A 17,950-nucleotide genomic window follows, 5' to 3' on the forward strand; every position below is an offset into this window, starting at 1 on the left:
ATGGGTATGTTTCCCCTAGATGGCTGCCAACCCCAGAAATTTCAGTGTGGTAAAGTTGTGGGATCACCGGGCTGACAAACCTTTCCTACCACCCAGTGTTCCCCCAGGTCTCCTGATAAAAATTTTACCTCACTTGCGTGAATTTTGTGGATCCACGGGATGCCATAACTTTCCATTACAGAAAGGTTTTATAAACATGTCTTGGCGGCTCTACACAAATGCACCTTTGGTGAATTCAGAATTTTGTCTACTTTTCTGAAATGTATAGCTTTCCAGGATCCATTATTGCTTTCATACCCACTTCTACCATTAACTGGAAGGAGGTTGAAAGCACAAACAATATCAAAAATAGGCAATGTCCCAGGAAAATGACTAAACTGTAAATGTGGGTTTCCGCCAAAAGTTTCAGTCCCATAAAGGTGGGAAGATGGTGATTTCAGCTCCACAAACCCTTTGTTGAAGTGGAAGAAACAGATGATTCTGCAGCACTTTTTCCCCATTTAAAAATAAAATTTCGCTTTATTTTGGCTAATTTCTGTGTCCCCTCTATAGGAATCAAAAAACCCTGGGTACCTTTACAATCCCCATGATGGAAGAAAAGGAAAATTTTGCGTGGATACCTATTGTGGTCAAAAAGTTACAGGGGCCTAATCGTGAACTACCCCAAATAGCCCCCAAAAATGGCTGCACGGTGGGGTGGGGGGGGGTTGAGGCCTAGCAGCATAGGGGTTAAAGAAACAAGCGCGGGAGACCATGCTTGCGTTTTTCTTTTTTACTTTTGCCATAGATTGCAGCAATATAAAACCAGCATTTTCAATGCAATAGGTCTCGCATTATGAAAGTTTGAACTGTTGGCATTGCTAATAATAATGCAACACCAATAGCGGCTCAAAGATTCAGTAATGTGAGACCTATTGCATTTTTCAGCTATACTCAGCCCATCCTGTCCGCATTGGAGTGGCAAATCAATGTGTACCTCGGCACATAATTAAATAGGTTGTTTTAAGAAAGCGCAGTTATAACAGTCACAAGTGAAGTTTGGGAGCTAATGTGAAAACACTGACCAGCGCAACCGTTGCTGCTTTTTTTTTTTAAGTAGCGGACATTAATTGTATGTATTCAAGCACTGCAGCCACTTAAAAAACAATACATATGTGTATGTGTGTGTGTGTGTGTGTGTGTGTGTGTATATATATATATATATATATATATCTCTTCCTATTGGAGCACTCTATTTTGTTTCTTCTCTTCATATTCGGGTGCTACACTGATTATTCACCATGGCGCCAGCTTTAAAAAGAACTTTAATCCTGCTCACTAATTGCATGTAGTTGGGCACCGCGGATATACAACACGGCGCCCGCTTTATAAAACATTTATTTTATGGTGCACAACTTTTATATATTCGGGCACTGCGCTTTATGGTCAGTCAAATGCTACAAATAACCAACTGATAAGGCCAGACGTGTTTCTCCCTCGGCCTGCAGCTAATCCCACACACCTTTGCAAAAGCCGGAAGCTTTGGCCCTCACTTCCTGGCACTGCACATTTTCCCTGCCGTACCGTTCAACATGGTGCGCTGCATCAATGGGGACATGGGGGAGGTGGTTAAGTGGCTCACGGAGATCCCAGACTCAGTTGCTTCTAAATAACAAAGGGGACATTTTAAGGTAATTCAGTTAGTTTGATTTTCAAAGGCACACGCAGGAACGTTCTCCAAATTTGTTTTTATGTGTTATGTAATAGTAAAACAAGTTTAGTTTCTGAACGTTAGCCTTTTTTTCACTTCAAACATGAATATTATAGTATGTCACCCTGGAACTAATAGACTTACTTACGCACTTAACGAGCTCATACTAATTTGAAGGAAGACGGCAGGAAAATTCTTTTACAATGATAAACCTACGGAACGGGTCTGGGTGGGTAGGGAGTGAAGGGCACGGTGTGGCACACACACGGTGCAGGCTACCAACATCTCACAAGTCACTCAGGGAGGGCAGAAAACAATACCTGGGTGGTATCTCTGGAAACTAGCTCTATTTTTACTTTTAAAAGTTTCGCTAATTTTACGTTTGTTTGGCTACTTCATTTCGAACTAACATGAGGCGTTTCGTCCACTTAAAAGCAGAACACACACATTAGGCTAAACTGGTGGTCAATCTAATTAATTCAGATGAAACAATACACATCCCTTTTATAAAACCTTAACAGTCTAATAGGATTTTATCAAACGCATATCCATGATTTATACGTTAAAGTTTCACTTGCACACAACTCATGCTTTTCATAATTTTTTTTTTTCCAGACCACCTTTATTTGGTTTTTGGAACAAGCCTCATTTAAGATGTGTTCTCAAATGCAATGTGCATGCTATCAGTGAGCAGGATAAATTGTCTTCCAGCCATACATTCGCTGCAGGATACCAAGTGCATAGTGTCTACCCAAATAGCTCTGGCTAGTATATCACGCTATACCTGCTTCAGCTCCTGCTTTTTGTAGGGCTTTCCACTCTTTCACCACACAGTACTTTTTCATCATATTAACAAACCAGCTTAAACTGCCCAAAAAAGATTTACAGCAAAGTAAAATCGGAACCATCAAGGAGATCGTTCTTCTGTTTTTCATCAAACAGTAAAAGATAAATTAATTTAAAAAAAACACACCCATGATTTTTCTTAGGAGCCTGCTGCTGTCAATGCTGCCTAGTCTTTATTCCAACCTGCTGATTCTTTAACTCATTCATCCTAGTTAGATTTTATCTGTTTGCGCCTCTGTGTTTCAGACTTTCTTTCTCCTTCACTCCTTTTCCAACTTTCTATCTCTTGTGCTCTAGGTCAAAGTCCAATGTTGAAAAAAGTACCAGTCCCCAAGAACGATTGCACTTTTAATTGGTGCAGATCACTAAGAATAAAGCACTTAAAACAAACATTTGCAATGCAATAGGTCTCGCATTTCAGTTTGTGCTATTGGCATTGAAAATTGCAATGCCTTTTCAGGGCTCGACAAATCCACTCGACCGCTCGCATTTGCGAGGTAAATTTTATGAGGTCAAACTATTTTTAGGTCCTACTCGCCCTTTCTGGCGAGTAGGAAAACATACTAACTTTTGTCCTCCGTCTTTGAAAACGGAGCAAATGTGACAAGATAACAAGATTTAAAGGCCTTTTTATTGCTCACAAAGCAAATGAGCAATAAAAATGCCTTTAAATCTGGTTATCTTGTCACTTTTGCTCCGGTTTCAGAGACGGAGGTCCAGTAGGTCACTGTTAGGGCGAGGAGTTTTTTCAAGGTACTAGTCCTACAGGACTAGTACAATTTTTTTAGATTTTTTGAGCCCTGCTTTTATTAATTTGTTTTGAAAACTTGCAAGCGGTGCATAAACACGCACTTTGTACGTATAGCCTTGCTTACGAGAAGCAAGGCTGGCAGCCTAAGACTGCCAGCCTTGCTTCTCATAATTAAGGAATAGAAGTACAAAGTGCTTGTTTACGCACAGACTGCAGGTTTTCAAACGCATAAATAAAAAGCATTGTCATTTACCGTGCCAATAGCTCAAACTCTTGAAAATGCGAGACCTATTGCATTGCAAATGCTTGTTTACCTTGTAACCGCTTTCATTTATTTTACCTTGTAACAAAGTAAATATTTGCCGCACATTTTCATTTACTTTGCCTTGTAACCGCCTTCATTTATTTTGCCTTGTAACCGCGTAAAGATTACCCACTCATTCCTCCCAATTAAGCAACAAACTATTGCAGCCGCAAAGCCACAATTAAAGTGATCGCAAAACTGAAAGCAAAGCCACGAGTTAAGCGATCGCGAACCCGAAAGCGATCGCTTTTGGAAGCAGACACAGCTGCCAATGGTGCGCGCGCCACAGGCAGCCATATGCTTTCAATTATCGCGCCCGTGTCTGGGCACGATAATTGAAACCAGATAGGCTTTAGTGCGGGTACCAGACACCAATAGGCCGTGGGTGGAGCGATGCACCCACCTTTGGCCTATTGCGTACTCTGTCTAAAAAAAAAAAATACAGCCACTAAAAGCCCAATAATAGAACACAAAACAAAAAACGTGCGTGTATGATTCCAGGGTCCATTTCTGAACCCCGGACAAAAGGACTCTCTGCGCGACCACTGCTGCGCGGTGCAACGCTAGGCGCGAGACCTAAAAAATTAAGTGGATTTGGTCACCAGGCTTGGGGGGGGGGGGGGGTCAGGTTATTCCTACACGTACCCCCTGCCCCCCGTCTTTTTCAAGCTTTTGCTTTCTCATAGTCCGGAGTCCTAAGATGGCTGCCGCCACTTCCTGGTTGAGGTGATTGCATCTAATCTGATCTCAGTTTGAGATCTACCGGGATCCAGAGCCTTCATGACCCTAGATATACAACTTTTTTTTAGTTTAACTTGAAAGAAAAAAAATATATTAGCTGTTTCATTGTGTGCACATTTATAGCTCTGCCAACAAATGTATCATGAACCATCGGACAAAACGATACTTTTGGTACATACCGCTCAGTCCTGACATGCGTTGTCTGTGTACTTCTCCGGGAGCATGCAAGCGTGTGCTTCTATGTAAATCATTCTAGTATACGGAGGTTGGAAACTCGCCCCCTTAACTTAGAACAAATAAGCTCCCACCTCACTTCCTCCACTAGTATGCAGAGTTCCTCCATCCCCTGTGACTCCCTAATCTCAACACGTTTACTGTGTCTCCGGAATACTTTCTGTAGCTGTTAAATGAAGGAGGCTGAGGTATTGTGGACATGCTGTTTTGTTGAATTCGGTGGACAGCAGGGTCGGCAACGGCTTCCACACCTCCCCCCCCCCCCCCCAAAACCGGACCCCGCGCCCATTAGTGTGGCCTGAATGCGTTCCATCCCTAACGCATACCACAATTTGTGAGGCTATCCCGTGTGAGTGTGTACTGTTTGCTTGCCCCAATGTTAAAGAGAACCAGTCAATCCCATAACAAGCGTAGCAATGTCCCTACTTCCTCACACCCCCACCAACAAGTAGGGCTACGGTCCGGATTCCCTTGGTTGAGGCGCACCGGTGTTGAATACAAATACATGGCTATTTTGAAGTCTTTATTTATTTATTTTTTTACTGGCGGGATTCCGTGCTGTATGTTTGGCCCTGTAGTAACACTCCCCACTCCTTCTTTGACGGTTCCCTCCCTAACTGCTTCGCCCACTGCCTCGGACTAGGGGATATTCCTCAGGGGCTGGCATGCGTAGAATGTCAGAGCTCTGAAATCGTTTTTTTGTGTGTGGTCTTTGTAATCGGCCATTTTTCATATTTTGTCAACTTTCTGCTTACATGGGTGTGTATGCCTGGCTGTAGAAACTAGTGGCGCAACTGCATCTAGTGGTACCGTTCTGTCTCCGGTAACATGTAATCTTGTCTCAGTCGAGTGAAGGTGTTGATTCTCTCTATCAAACGGGTGCCCGGCAGCCTTGCAAGGATATTTATACAATGTTTTTGAGCACTGATTGCTCAAAAACGACTGAACTGATTTACACCATCACACTGCCAAATTTGGAGTAAATCCATGCAGCGGTTTGGGCTGCAACTGTCTAAAGTTCCTTTTGGAAAATGAAGGGGGGAAACTTGTTTTGGAACCCCTCTCCAGTTTTCGCTGCTCCTGCTTGGTAGATCACCCCACACTTTCCATGCCAAACAAGAAAAAAAGAGCACTTTTTTGGGAAAGTTTCCTAGAGATTTGTCAAGCGGCGCCGAAGTTATTTGCAACACAAAATGCGTTTCCTACTTTGTTGGCCTATATGGAGGAGTTACATTTTCTCAAGAACAGTTTTTTTTTTTTTGAGAATTGACTTTAAACATGCTGATTTTTAGGTCTCGCTCTCGAGACCTATTGTCGCCGAGATGCCTCTCGAGGGAGACAGAGCGGGGCACGCGCAGCGATAGCGATTGGGGTCGGGGTCAGTGGACGCTCTTCTGAGACGCGCTTGCGCAGACGCACACAGACGCGCGCGCGCACCCCGCCGCTGCCGACCCACCCCCCACCCCCCCCCACTGCATCCGCGGCTGCCTAACGCGCGCGCACCTCGCCGCCGCCCCCCCCCCCCCTCCCCCCCTGTACAACAAGCATTGGCAAAGCCAATAGGTCTCGCCTTTGAGACTATTGGCTCATCCATTGCCTTTGAATCATGCTCTATAGCCTGGTTACATTTAAGCGGTGTGATATTTTATATGTACACACCTGAAGGTGAAGGTTACAGAATATTTTGTGGTTTTAGCCACGCCTTTGACCCCCGCCCCCTTGCACGGCCCCCGTTGTGCACAGCGTCACAGTTCCCTTACTTTTTAATCCGCTTCGACCACTGGTTTTACTCGCTCGTCTACCGTGGGTCTTTCTCTGACCTCCGAAGCCTTTTCTCCGTTTATCAGCTCGTCTGCACTTCCTCCTTCCTTTGCCCCGCGGTTCCTCGTATTTCATACTTTTTTCACCCCAACCTTTACTTCCTTTACTCCCTCTCTATATAACCTCCTTTCTCACTCTGACCTCTCCACCTTCCTTTCTTCACTCCCCACTCCGTGCATTCCTCTCCCACTCTCCAAGGAGATTGTGCACTACTTCCCTCAGGCGCATTCTTCCCCCCCCCCCCCCCCCCCCCCCCATAAAACACACCTCCGCTTCACTTTCCTCCTTCTCTCGTCCTCATGCCTCTGCTGCCACGCACCCCAAAACGCACTCTGCTCTTCGAGGTTGTCTGGTGGGGGGTGAGCGGCGGGGCTGGGTCCATCCACCAGGGGTGCAGGTCAGCGGAGCTCCAACTGCCACTTCAGTGTTTCCTACTTAGGGTGCGTCACTCCTTAGGTTGTCAGTCCGGCTGTGCAGCTCGGCTCATACCATTCCGATGTGTGGGGGGGGGGGGGGTTAGTGGATCGTGCCACTTTGACACATATCTCCAGTTGGTGGCAATACAAACCTGTGACTCTGGCAAACATTGCAAGTGATTCGGAGGGCCATGAGATAATCAGAAAAAGGCTGTAAGGTATGCATGTTTGAGACCGCCTCCCCTGTCGAGCTTGGATTCGTCCAAACACTTCTCTGTGCATCTGCGGTCCCAGCTCGCTGATCTCACTTCCTTGACAGACACAAAGCGGCCTGCCGCTGCCAACACAACCTTTTGGACTGCAGAAATAGAAGTGCCACATACCGAGGCGAGCCCACAGGAACATCGCTGGGAGTAGAGGTACCCTTACAGTACCTGTGAAACCAATGAGTGGTGTCCGAGTGCTGTGTGCCTAGGGGCGCAATGTAGGCTGTAATTATGCGGCAGGGTTAATTAAATTATACAACAAGAAAAGGCACATTCAGCATAATGCAACACCTTTTGTGATTGTATTGTTAATTATTTCTACACATGCTAAAGCTGTCTGGTTATTTTTACAAATGCTAACCCTGTCTGAATTAAGCTCTCATTCGCGTGTATCTGTTTAACACCCAGATACTGCAATAAGCAACGGAAGGCGACCAGTCCACGTTTTCAAAGGGTCCTCCACTTTGTGGCAACCGCGGTAGCCACATTTCTAATAACTTTTGATACGTTTCAGCTAGAAATATTTTTCGGGGTTCAAATCTGCAGATAATGGATTGTGCGTCAAATGTGGTAAATCCATAACTATGTGGAAAACACCACAGGCGCAGGCAGACTCTCATAATTCCACTGGCCTTGGAAATAGTGCCATGAAGCCTCCTCACCACAGGAGCGATTCATTTTACAAAAAACACGCGAGTGCAGGTTGCCAAACCCTTTCTTAGGAGACACCTACTGGTGTCGCTAGAAATTAATTGTTTTAGGGGCGCACTCAAGGAGACCTCGCCACTACTGATGGGGGTCAAGTCCCCAATATCACGAGTATTTGTGAAGCGCGTCCACGCATGCGTCGGTCTGTAACGCTGTAATTGACACATGTTGGCAGTAAGATGTGTGTGCCGAGAGGCCTTAGGAAGAACAATGCCGTAGGCATCCTCTGGCCCCTCTCCCCGTGTTGCTGAGGTTGGACGTGCACGTCTGGTACAGGCGGATGTTGTGCCCCTGCTGAGCTGTTTTTAACACTGGTGAGCTGTAAACACCTCCGGGGGGAGGGGGGCGGCTTCTCTACAGTGGGGGAATGCGCACCCCGGTGTTTGTTCTTAATGTACGCCAATGCATCGCCTGATACACGCCTCCATTAATGTCCAACCCGCCCCAAAAAAATTATCTAGCATTACACCCCACAGACGGAGAAATGCACTGTTTGCTTCCCCATGACGCCTCTGCCAATTGTGGGTTAAAAGAAAAAAATATATATTTCCGATTTTACACCACCACCACAATGTAGTCAACACTATTGATTCTTTGTAAGGAACCATGATCTCCTCCGCGTTTACGGAAAGACACTCGTGTCTGTCTCTCACTAACTAACATTTTGAAAATGCACACATGTTGAAAAGTTGGTTTTCTTTTATCCCCCTTCTTGGGAGGGCATTGCATGTGTTTCTGTAAAGAGCACGGTTTTCTTGTGGGTGTGGAATTAAGGTCTCCTTCATACAGGCAATTAACAGCAAGAACAGGTGCACAGATTTTCGATTTGTCACACCTTGTAGGGAGGTTGGTTGCTTGCTGCTTTCCACCCAGAGGATATTCCAATGCCACATCACCCGTCCCAATGCAGACACGCATTTGCAATGCAACAGGTCTCACATTTACACAAGTTTAAGCTACTGGCATTGTAAATGACCATGCCTTTTATTTATTTTTAAACCAAAATATAAATAAAAGGCATTGTCATTTACAATGCCAATAGCTCAAACTCGTGTAAATGCGAGACCTATTGCATTGCAAATGCTTGTTATATTTTATCCCCACTGTTCAATGCCAAGTACCAGAGGAACATTCTCTGGTCTTTACTTTAGTGAGTCTAGTAGGCAATTGTCAATTCTAGGAATGTGTGAGTATAAATTTTTTCTTTTTTATTTAATGGGTACATCCATGGGAGATTGCACCAATGTCCTTGTATTTTTCGATACTAGCAGTCTTTTAAAAAGTCATGCCTTCTGTCCTACCTCTGACCTGCTTCTTGGTGCCTAGTGCGTTAAAGAATAAACTATAATAGTGCAAGCAATGAAGCTTGTTGCACAGTCAAGAGGAAATTGCTGTTAGTTGTACAAGACATGAACTCCCTGGGTTGGTTGAATAGGCGAAATATGTTTGTACACCTATAGAAGGGAATCTGAAGTTGGTGTGGAAGGATAAGTAACTAAAGGGACAATCTTGTGGACTGGCGGAGTTTTGTGTCAAACTGGTTTTTCCCAGACTAGCTACTGTCTGCGGACCAGAAAAACGGACATATCCACAATCTACTAGGACTTTAACACCAGTTCTCCCTGCTCTTCGGTCAATCTGTCTGCATGCTCAGTCGCTGAGTTTTGTTGGTACATTGGTTATTTGTCAAAACCAATAAATTTAAAAAACCTGAGTAATCCGGTTTACAAAACGTTCCAAAGGTGAATGGGTTTTCTGACTATTCTTTAAAGGGCAATGATTTGGTCCGAGTGTCTGGTGGGAATGGTTCCAGGTTGTGGCCTTTAATCCGGAGTAGGATTAAAAACATCTTTGACTTGTATTTGTTTTTGGTTCTTCAAGCGTAAGTTGGCTAAACAAAATTTGGGGTGCAACACAAGTATTCGATATGATAGTTTGTATTTTATTCTGGCAAGTTTTTGGACTAGGGGTGAATGAGGTCATTTTATCAACCCAGTTGATCTTTTGTTGAGTAGACAGTAGTTAGTCAGAGGATCCAAGATTTATTGATGGAGCAAGTTATGATTCAATTTCTGAAACCTGTGATGCACAGTTATCAAATGTTAAAGCGGTGTTGGCTGGCAGAGGTGCTTAATTCCAATGAGTAAGGGATTGAACTGAAAGTTTGCTTTATTTTAGCATGGTCGTCAGTTCTGAAGTTGGTTAAGAATTACACTGGTACTGTGCAATTAAATATTGGTGTAGTACTATTTAACAATTCTGGTTAAGAATTGCTGCACATGGTTTGCTTTTGGTTTGGAAGTCATTGACTACATTTAATCATCCTAGGAACGATGTTCCATAGCTGTTCTTGATAGATGGAGTATAGTTTCTCTAAGCTGTATCTTGTGGAGCAGATCTGGTTCTTAATTGGTTATGCGAAGCATTGAAGACCAGTTTTTTTTTTTTTTTTTTTTTTTTAATGAATGTTAGAATTGGAACTTTCATTTTAACAATTGAAACTGGCGTTATCCAACAGTGCCCACGTCCCCTGAATCCGTTGTACTTGCTGGGGTGGTAGTAACATTATTTTACCCTGAGATTCTTTCCCACAATTTTCTCATTACCACGGGTGCTAATTTTTAGGTCTCGGCTGCGAAAGGCTGCGCTTGCGCAGTCTCGCTCCGAGATTTAATGAGTTGGAGTGACTTTGAGAAGAGGGGCTTGCACCCGCCCCTCTTCTCTCCTGTTCTCCATTGGCTGGCCTCGTAAATGCTGGCCAGCCACTGGAGAAGAGGTCCAGTCACTCCGATTAGGCCCCGTCCTTTTCGGATCGGGGGGCGTGTTTTTTGCGAGAAGTCTCAGGGAGGAGACAACAGCAAAACACGCCCCCCAATCCGAAAAGGACACTCCCTTTCTCCGAGGCATTTTCTGCTGTGCCTCGGAGAAAGGCGGTGGTGCCCCGGCGTTGCTCCCGCGCACACACGCTATCTCTTTTACTTTCGGAGCGTCGAGCCGGTACTCCTCGGCTCTCTTGGATTCGACCGCTTACATAGCCAATCAGCTACTCGGCACGGAGACAAAAGACTGAAGAAGTAATCTCCTCATTCCTCGCCCCTGCCCCTCCAGCTGGCTCGTGCGTTGGTACGCACCAACGAGCGGAGCGCGAGCCCCCCTTAAAGGGGTGGGGAAAAAGCCGCTGTGGAACGTACCATCTTGTAAGTTCTACCTGCTTGCAACTTTCTTTACCATGGCGCGCGGTAGTTAGGCTCACTGCAGTTCAATGAACGAGAAGAGAACGGGGCACCTCTTGCCTCCGCCTCCATGCTTGATCTTACAATTAGCCGCTACAGTCTTTCTTCTATTGCTATGACCATGTTTGTGACGCTAGACGCCTTGGAAATTGGAGGTGGTCGCTACCTGCACGTGTGAGCTCTGAGCTGACGGTATGAGTTAACATTATTGCTTGTTTAAGTTAACTTTATTATGTTACCTTGATGGTCCAGTGAAATAGAGGTTACTCGCATTAATATGATGAAAAACAAACAGGGTAGTTGAATTAACAATGCCTGTGTCATAAAGTCGATTTTTCAGTCCTGTATTAGCGAGTGACAGTTCAGGCCATTGCAAGTCGGCTGTTGTGATCACGACGCTAGAGCTTCAATCTGCAACGTAGGAAGTAAGTAAATGTGTTTTCGCACGCCAGTGACAACTCTCCGCGCTCCACCTCCTCTTGTGTGTTGACATGTCAAAGAGAGGACTGGTTGGTGGAGGTAATCTCTCCCATAGAAATATAGTGCATAAAGGACAAGTAACGTTAGTCGGAAATCGGCACGGCGTATTGACTAATTTTAGAGGCAGGTGTTGGGAACTTCTCGCAAAGATTTATTTTTAAGTTGCCTCCGTCTAGCGCCCAAATGCAGAGTGCCTACTACTAGGGTTCACGATCTGTTTTAAGTCGGGGCATGTAGGGAAGGGCTGCCTGCATAAGTAAAGGTGAGCTGTACACAGCAAGAAAGCCGATTTGTCTTTTACATAAGCCAATAAAAAGATCTGAAAACCTTAGTTGAAGAGACCTTAAATCAGCAGGGAACATTTGAAAGCACACATGTTGCAGGTACTGAGCAAAATTGAGTGGGGGTCGATATGCCGCTGGCCACTTATTTTCTGGGTTGTAAAAATGGAAACTGCAACTTTATTATGTCAGGAATTTTTAAACCAATTTTCTACCACAACGGTTTGCACGAAACGAAGCTTCATTTTTATACATCTTTATTGTAATCCTAATGTGATAACAAGCATTTACAATGCAATGGTTTCGGCATTGGTAAAGTTAGAGCTATTGGCATTGCTCATGACATTATTTTTGTTTGTTTTTTGTTTTTAAAACATTTAAAGAAACGGCATTGTCCTGAGCAATGGCAATAGCTCTAACTTTAACAATGCCGAGACCGTTGCATTGTAAATGCTTGTTCTTTTCTTGTGGTTGACCAGAATCATAAACCTAGAAATATTGGAGTGCTATACTGAGCATAGTATTTTTGGGTTCAGTAGGTTTTTGGACTAAAATAGTGAATACACATGGCTGCAGATATTTAGGTGATTAGCAGAGTGTCGGAACAGCTGCATTAAGCGGCGAGATACTGCTGGGAAATGCGTCTCCCTGAAAGACATTTTATGGTAGACCGGATGCCAATGTGGAGGAGGTTGAAATGGCTTTGTGGAAACTTTTCTGAATTGCTTGAAGCTGAACAGGGAAGTAGAGACTTGTCGCCGTGGAGTTTAAATGGATTTCACTGGCCATATTGGCATACTTTGTTAGCTGTGTTGTTGTCCATAGCCCCTGCTACCTTCAAGCATTGCTCTCCCACATGTGGAAGGCCACTGTAAGAGGTCAATCTCTAGAAGGAGAATCTTTGGAAAATGCAGGTTCTATTAGAGATTGCTCAACAAACAAAGGATTCATGAAAATCGTGTGCCATTAGATCAGTACTTTAAATAGGGAAATGATTATTGGGGATCGAAATAGTCTAGATTGCGCGTTTCAGAATTTGTCTTGCAGTGTACTAATGTTTCTGATTTGTCAGTTGAAGCAGTTTCCTCTTCATTGTTACAAAGTATTCTGTAATGTAAAATATCTGTCCGTGTCTTTCAGATTCTCCATAAATTTAGCTTGGACAAAATCTATGAAGGCCAAGTGGAAGTGACCGGTGATGAATACAACGTGGAGAGCATAGATGGGCAACCTGGTGCCTTTACTTGCTATCTGGATGCTGGCCTTGCCAGAACCACCACTGGAAACAAAGTTTTTGGAGCCCTCAAGGGAGCAGTGGATGGTGGACTGTCCATTCCCCATAGGTAATTATATACCATCTTGCACAAAGCCTCAACACTACAAGCTTGAAGTGTTTTCTGCACCAGCCGTCATGACAAGTTTGAAACCTTTTGCATTAGCATGTAAACTTCTTTTAATTTTTTGTATGTGCGCATTGCAGATGCCTGGCGCTACATTTGTCCTTGCCTTACATTCCATTGATTGATCTTAGTGTTGTGTAGTTTCCACCCTACAGTAGGAATTGCGTTGAGTCTAACGTTTGTTGTTGTGTGGAAGGGTGGCTTTAAACCAATTTGTGTTCTCTAAGTGGGGTATTTCTATTTCTTAATATGGAGTATAGTTATTTCATCCTTAGAGTAGTTGTGAAGTAATTGTGTAAGGCCCGTCTGCAGCCAGGAATGTAACCCAAGAATAGAACACCTGTGTCCTAAAAGCTTTATGTGCCTCACCTACAAAGGTAACCTCTCCACCCCTGGGTGTGAGACCATGGTGTAATAGTTTGAGTAACCGCATGCCCTCAGTTCTGTGCAATGTTTAATGCCTGAGGATCTTTGTATCCAGCCAAAATAAAAAAATGAATTGCAGAGTGGGTATACAAAGCATGAAATAAATTTTTTTTTAAAGGTGTAAGCTTGACCTTCCTGCAGCCAATACATAACTTACCTACTCATCTGAGGAGCAATTTCCCTACTACCACGGGCTTCTCCAGTTTGGAGGAGAGTAGGCACGATTGAGCGATCCATTAAAATAAGAACCTAACCAACACTGGTGCCACCATGTCATATAGTTGCCACCCTACAGTAGGAACTACGCGTTTGTGGACGGCGTAACTGCTGGGATGGTGCTAGTCCCTCATGTTTTCCTATAGGCCTGCTAGCTCTCAGTGCCACCATAAGTCCCCTAACCCTGGGTGGGTAGCAAATGTTTCTGGCAACCTCCCATCCCCTCCCACCCCCCAAATCGTGGTAACTGATTTAGAGCCTTTCTGCTCAGCCACTCGTGCTGTCTTACACTCCGAGAATTCTACATGGAATACACAGTGGGGCGTTTTCAGTGATTATTGAACCAATGTGATTCTTGGGTAAAATGTGCTGCAGTGAGCAATAGACTTGAACAAATACGTTATTTGAAGTACTACGACAGTGAACAGAATAAAAAGTTCCATCATTGTGCTAAACATTGTATATATGCAGACATCTAAAACGTTATATGTATCTGTTGTACTCCTGCTGTGCGTCCCCACACCTAATTGTCTAGGGTGCATGTGTGTTGTCAAGAATCTCTACTGGATGATCCACCCCCTGTTACCTGAAAGGAAAGAATGCGAGTCCCCCGTCGTGGTCACGTGCTGGACACCTGCCGCAGAGATATCGGCAAGCTGCTGGGCATAAAGCTTTAGCGTGTAGAGACCTCACGAATGACAGCTTAGTGTTCCTCTGCCTAATCCCGGAAATGCTTTTTTATTTATAATGAAAAGCATCCTTGCGAGTCCTCCGTCAGGCCAGTATTGTTATGGTTTATAGAGAGCTGTGTTGCCTCATGGATGAAAAATTGAATGAAATTTGCACAATGTGCCGACTCCTTGTACATGATGTTCAAGGAGTCGTGATGGTCTCGCGCAGTGGAATCTATAAGCAAAGCAGTTTCAAAGAAGCCAATCCAGCATTGTCACGCACGCAAATGTGTAAAAGGTTATTGTGTGAAGGGGAAGGCAACTTAAACGCGTATGTGGTGAAAGATGGCAGTGTTTCTACATAGGCCTAACTAAGACACATGACCAGAGCTCTGGTTACAAGGGTGGCTCAAACACCCTGCTGTTTCTTTTTTTCCCCCCTTTGTATCCAAGTGTTTGTTTTGTTTTTTTTCTATCTTTTTCTTTTTTCTTTCTGTGACTATTTGGGAGTTGAAACCTGAAAGCTCACTCAAAGACCATATTTTTAAACACTGGTGGACAAGTACTTAAATTGGCTTGATTATGTTTTGCCACATTTGTTTCTTGCCCAAGATGGCTCGACTGGCCGTTTAACAGTTGTGTAATTGTCTGTGGCAGGAAATGGTGAATTTGAGACCATGCTTTGCTTCCTATTTAGAAGGATTAAGAATTTAAGAAGTTATTCCTGCCACAATATTAAAACTCTTCCATTTGTCTGTTTAATGGAATCTACTTGTATTCATTCGGAGTCCAGCTACAGACAGCAACCCATATTTCAGAGGCCTTAACCCAATGGGCAGTTAAATCCAGCCTAAAACGTTCCTTTCTGGTCTACTGACCTCACGGCGAATTGTTTCCACTTGGACTGGGTTAGACAAGCTTGTGAAATGGAAATATTCAGAACTTAAATTGTCGTTGCCATAAGATTAATTCCATGAGGACCATCTTGGACTCCTGTGGCACACTTTCTCCAAGGGATGAATATTTCTGAACATTATTGGAACAGCCACATGGACATTGTCAACAAGTGTCTTTGAAATGTTTCTTCAGATGATACTTAAAGGAGTCTTGGGTCTTTGTCCGGGTAGTTATTTCGGTGTTTTGGTTGTCGCGAGGCTTGTGATGAGTTATATTTGATGAATTGCTGACCGTTACGTACCCCCCCCTCCTGTATTACTTGATTTACCAGTTTAATTTGTCATAACCTTAATATTTTACAGAATTATTTTCTTCTGCTGTTAAAATGTTGAACTGTTTTACTGCAGTATGATTCCAAGCTGACTGCAGACAGGACTGATCAGGATTTACTTTTGAGCTGTAATTGGGTTATTTCTGCTTGGTACTGAAAGGTCTTTAATTTTCTTTTCAGCACAAAGCGGTTCCCTGGCTATGACTCTGAAAGCAAAGAGTTTAATGCCGAAGTCCACCGCAAGCACATCCTGGGACAAAATGTAGCAGACTACATCCGCTATTTGATGGAGGAAGACGAGGATGCGTATAAAAAACAGTTCTCGCAATACATTAAGAACAATGTTGCACCCGACCAGGTTTTCACATTAATTTTTCTTGAGACTCTGGGTGCACTAAGTCACAAAACAAAAAGCAGACCCTATTGGAAACATATTTTTAACAGCCAGATATTCACCAATGAGAATAAATGGGTGTGCAAATGAAAAATAGTTGTGGGAAGGAACCAAGTGCAAATGGTGGGGTTTGATAAATATAACCTATTACAAATGTCCACTTGAATGCTGCTGTAATCCCATTGTAGCTGCTGTTTGGGGCGATTTAGTTCACTAGGATTTAAAGTATTCCACACTGTTTGACTTATGAATCCAGAGGTCCGGGAGCTGTGGTTAATGTGCAGCTTTGTTCTCTGCCTCTTCCTGCACAACCTTATGTATGATTATCCACAGTTAATGAACTTCGGCTGAAGTGTAGAGAAATGAGCATCCTGGGGAGGACTGGAAAGCTATTAGTGGTTTTGTAGTAAGAGTTAATTTGTGGTATTACTTGTCCCTGGATCTGTATTTAAACCTTGAATCAATCCATTGAGGTTATACTAACGTTTGGTCTAGTAGTTCAGTAGCCTTTGATTAATAGGTTGGGGAGAGTAATGCCTTCCACCAGGAAGGTGGATAATCTACAAATTGTACTGCAATTATGAATGCAGCCGTTTAACAAGTACTGGGTGTGTTGAAAGTGCTCTGGTCGAAACTGCTCGTTCATTAATACCAACAAAGTTGTAATGCTTATTCAATGTGGGGTTTCCTTACTTTCAATCTTAAATTATGAGCTATTGTGCATCTACAAACCTGGTTCTTGTTCAGAATATGAATGAATGTGAGCAGTGATCAACTTCTACCTTAAACCATTCTGTATGTAGATTTGGGAGTATGCTCACTATATCAAAGCTATATTGTCCCACATTGTTTGCCATTAACCTAGTGGCCGCCTCCTAGTTCTTGGTACGAGGAAAGCCTCCCATGCAAGTTCCACCTTCACAGATTTTGAGTGCTCTTTACTACATAAGAGTGGCTTCAGTCTCTTCATGTCGCAGTATTTTGACCGTTTGGCAAATTATATCGCTACGACCCACAGGCAATCCTGCTCTGACTAATTAGCCTTCCCCTGGAGTATTTTCTGAAGGTTTCTCTTATTAAGCAGTTACTTTTTGGCAAGTATATTAATGCTCTTGGTTGGGGTAAGTGTACCCTATTTGCAGCAACTACCAACCCAATCTCTTGTCTTTGCTTTTTTTTTTTGTGCAGTTTTATATAGCGCATACTTGACCCAAATCGGGTATCGGAGCGCTTTACATAGCACCAGTTACGTTATGAGGACACACATGAATTTTTGTTAGGCACAGGGAGATTGAGTGATTTTCCCAGAATCACAGAATGTTCAGTGTCATTGCCGAGACTCGAACCCAGTTACCCAGATTCGAGGTCGACCGCCCGAGGAGTTTGGCCAACTCCTCTCCCCAAGCTGTTTACTTTTGGGAGTATCAGTAATGCATGTTGACTAAATGTGTTCCCTTTTTTTTTTGATACCCACTGGTGGTCTAACGTGTTGTGTTCACATCCACCTCCAAATTATGTAATGCTTAGTATTGAACATTCAAGTGTTGCGACTTTCTTCTCAGAACTTATTGAAAAGGCCATTGTTCTTTTCAAACAAGTAGTGTGTTGGACCGAGTTTATGATATGGTTAATGTGACTCAGTGTGGAACAAGTAGCGTTGCGCAAGTGAACATGTTCTAATTGTTTAGTACCAAAATGCGTTGGAAACATTGGCAAAGTTTTTTTTTAAACAAACTTTATTGGCATTTCTCAAATACATGATACATAAGGTATTGTTAGTTCATGATTCAGGCGTCCAGGCCCAGTGGGCTTATTTTTCCACGTAGACCGACATTTGTCACAGC

At 43.6% G+C, this 17,950-nt stretch overlaps 1 protein-coding gene across 2 annotated transcripts in view; it reads left to right on the forward strand.

Annotated features, from left to right (window-relative positions):
* The window catches only part of RPL5 (ribosomal protein L5), a 38,188-nt gene that overhangs the window by 16,371 nt on the left and 3,867 nt on the right, over nucleotides 1-17,950 (forward strand). For both annotated transcript variants that reach the window (XM_085602192.1, XM_085602193.1), the window contains exons 5-6: nucleotides 12,912-13,114; nucleotides 15,893-16,070. In XM_085602192.1, coding sequence (XP_085458318.1) covers nucleotides 12,912-13,114; nucleotides 15,893-16,070 — 381 coding nt within the window. The remainder of the gene's footprint in view (nucleotides 1-12,911; nucleotides 13,115-15,892; nucleotides 16,071-17,950) is intronic.

The sequence above is a fragment of the Triturus cristatus genome, chromosome 4_2 (genome assembly GCF_964204655.1).
Source record: "Triturus cristatus chromosome 4_2, aTriCri1.1, whole genome shotgun sequence".
Classification (NCBI taxonomy): Eukaryota; Metazoa; Chordata; class Amphibia; order Caudata; family Salamandridae; genus Triturus; species Triturus cristatus.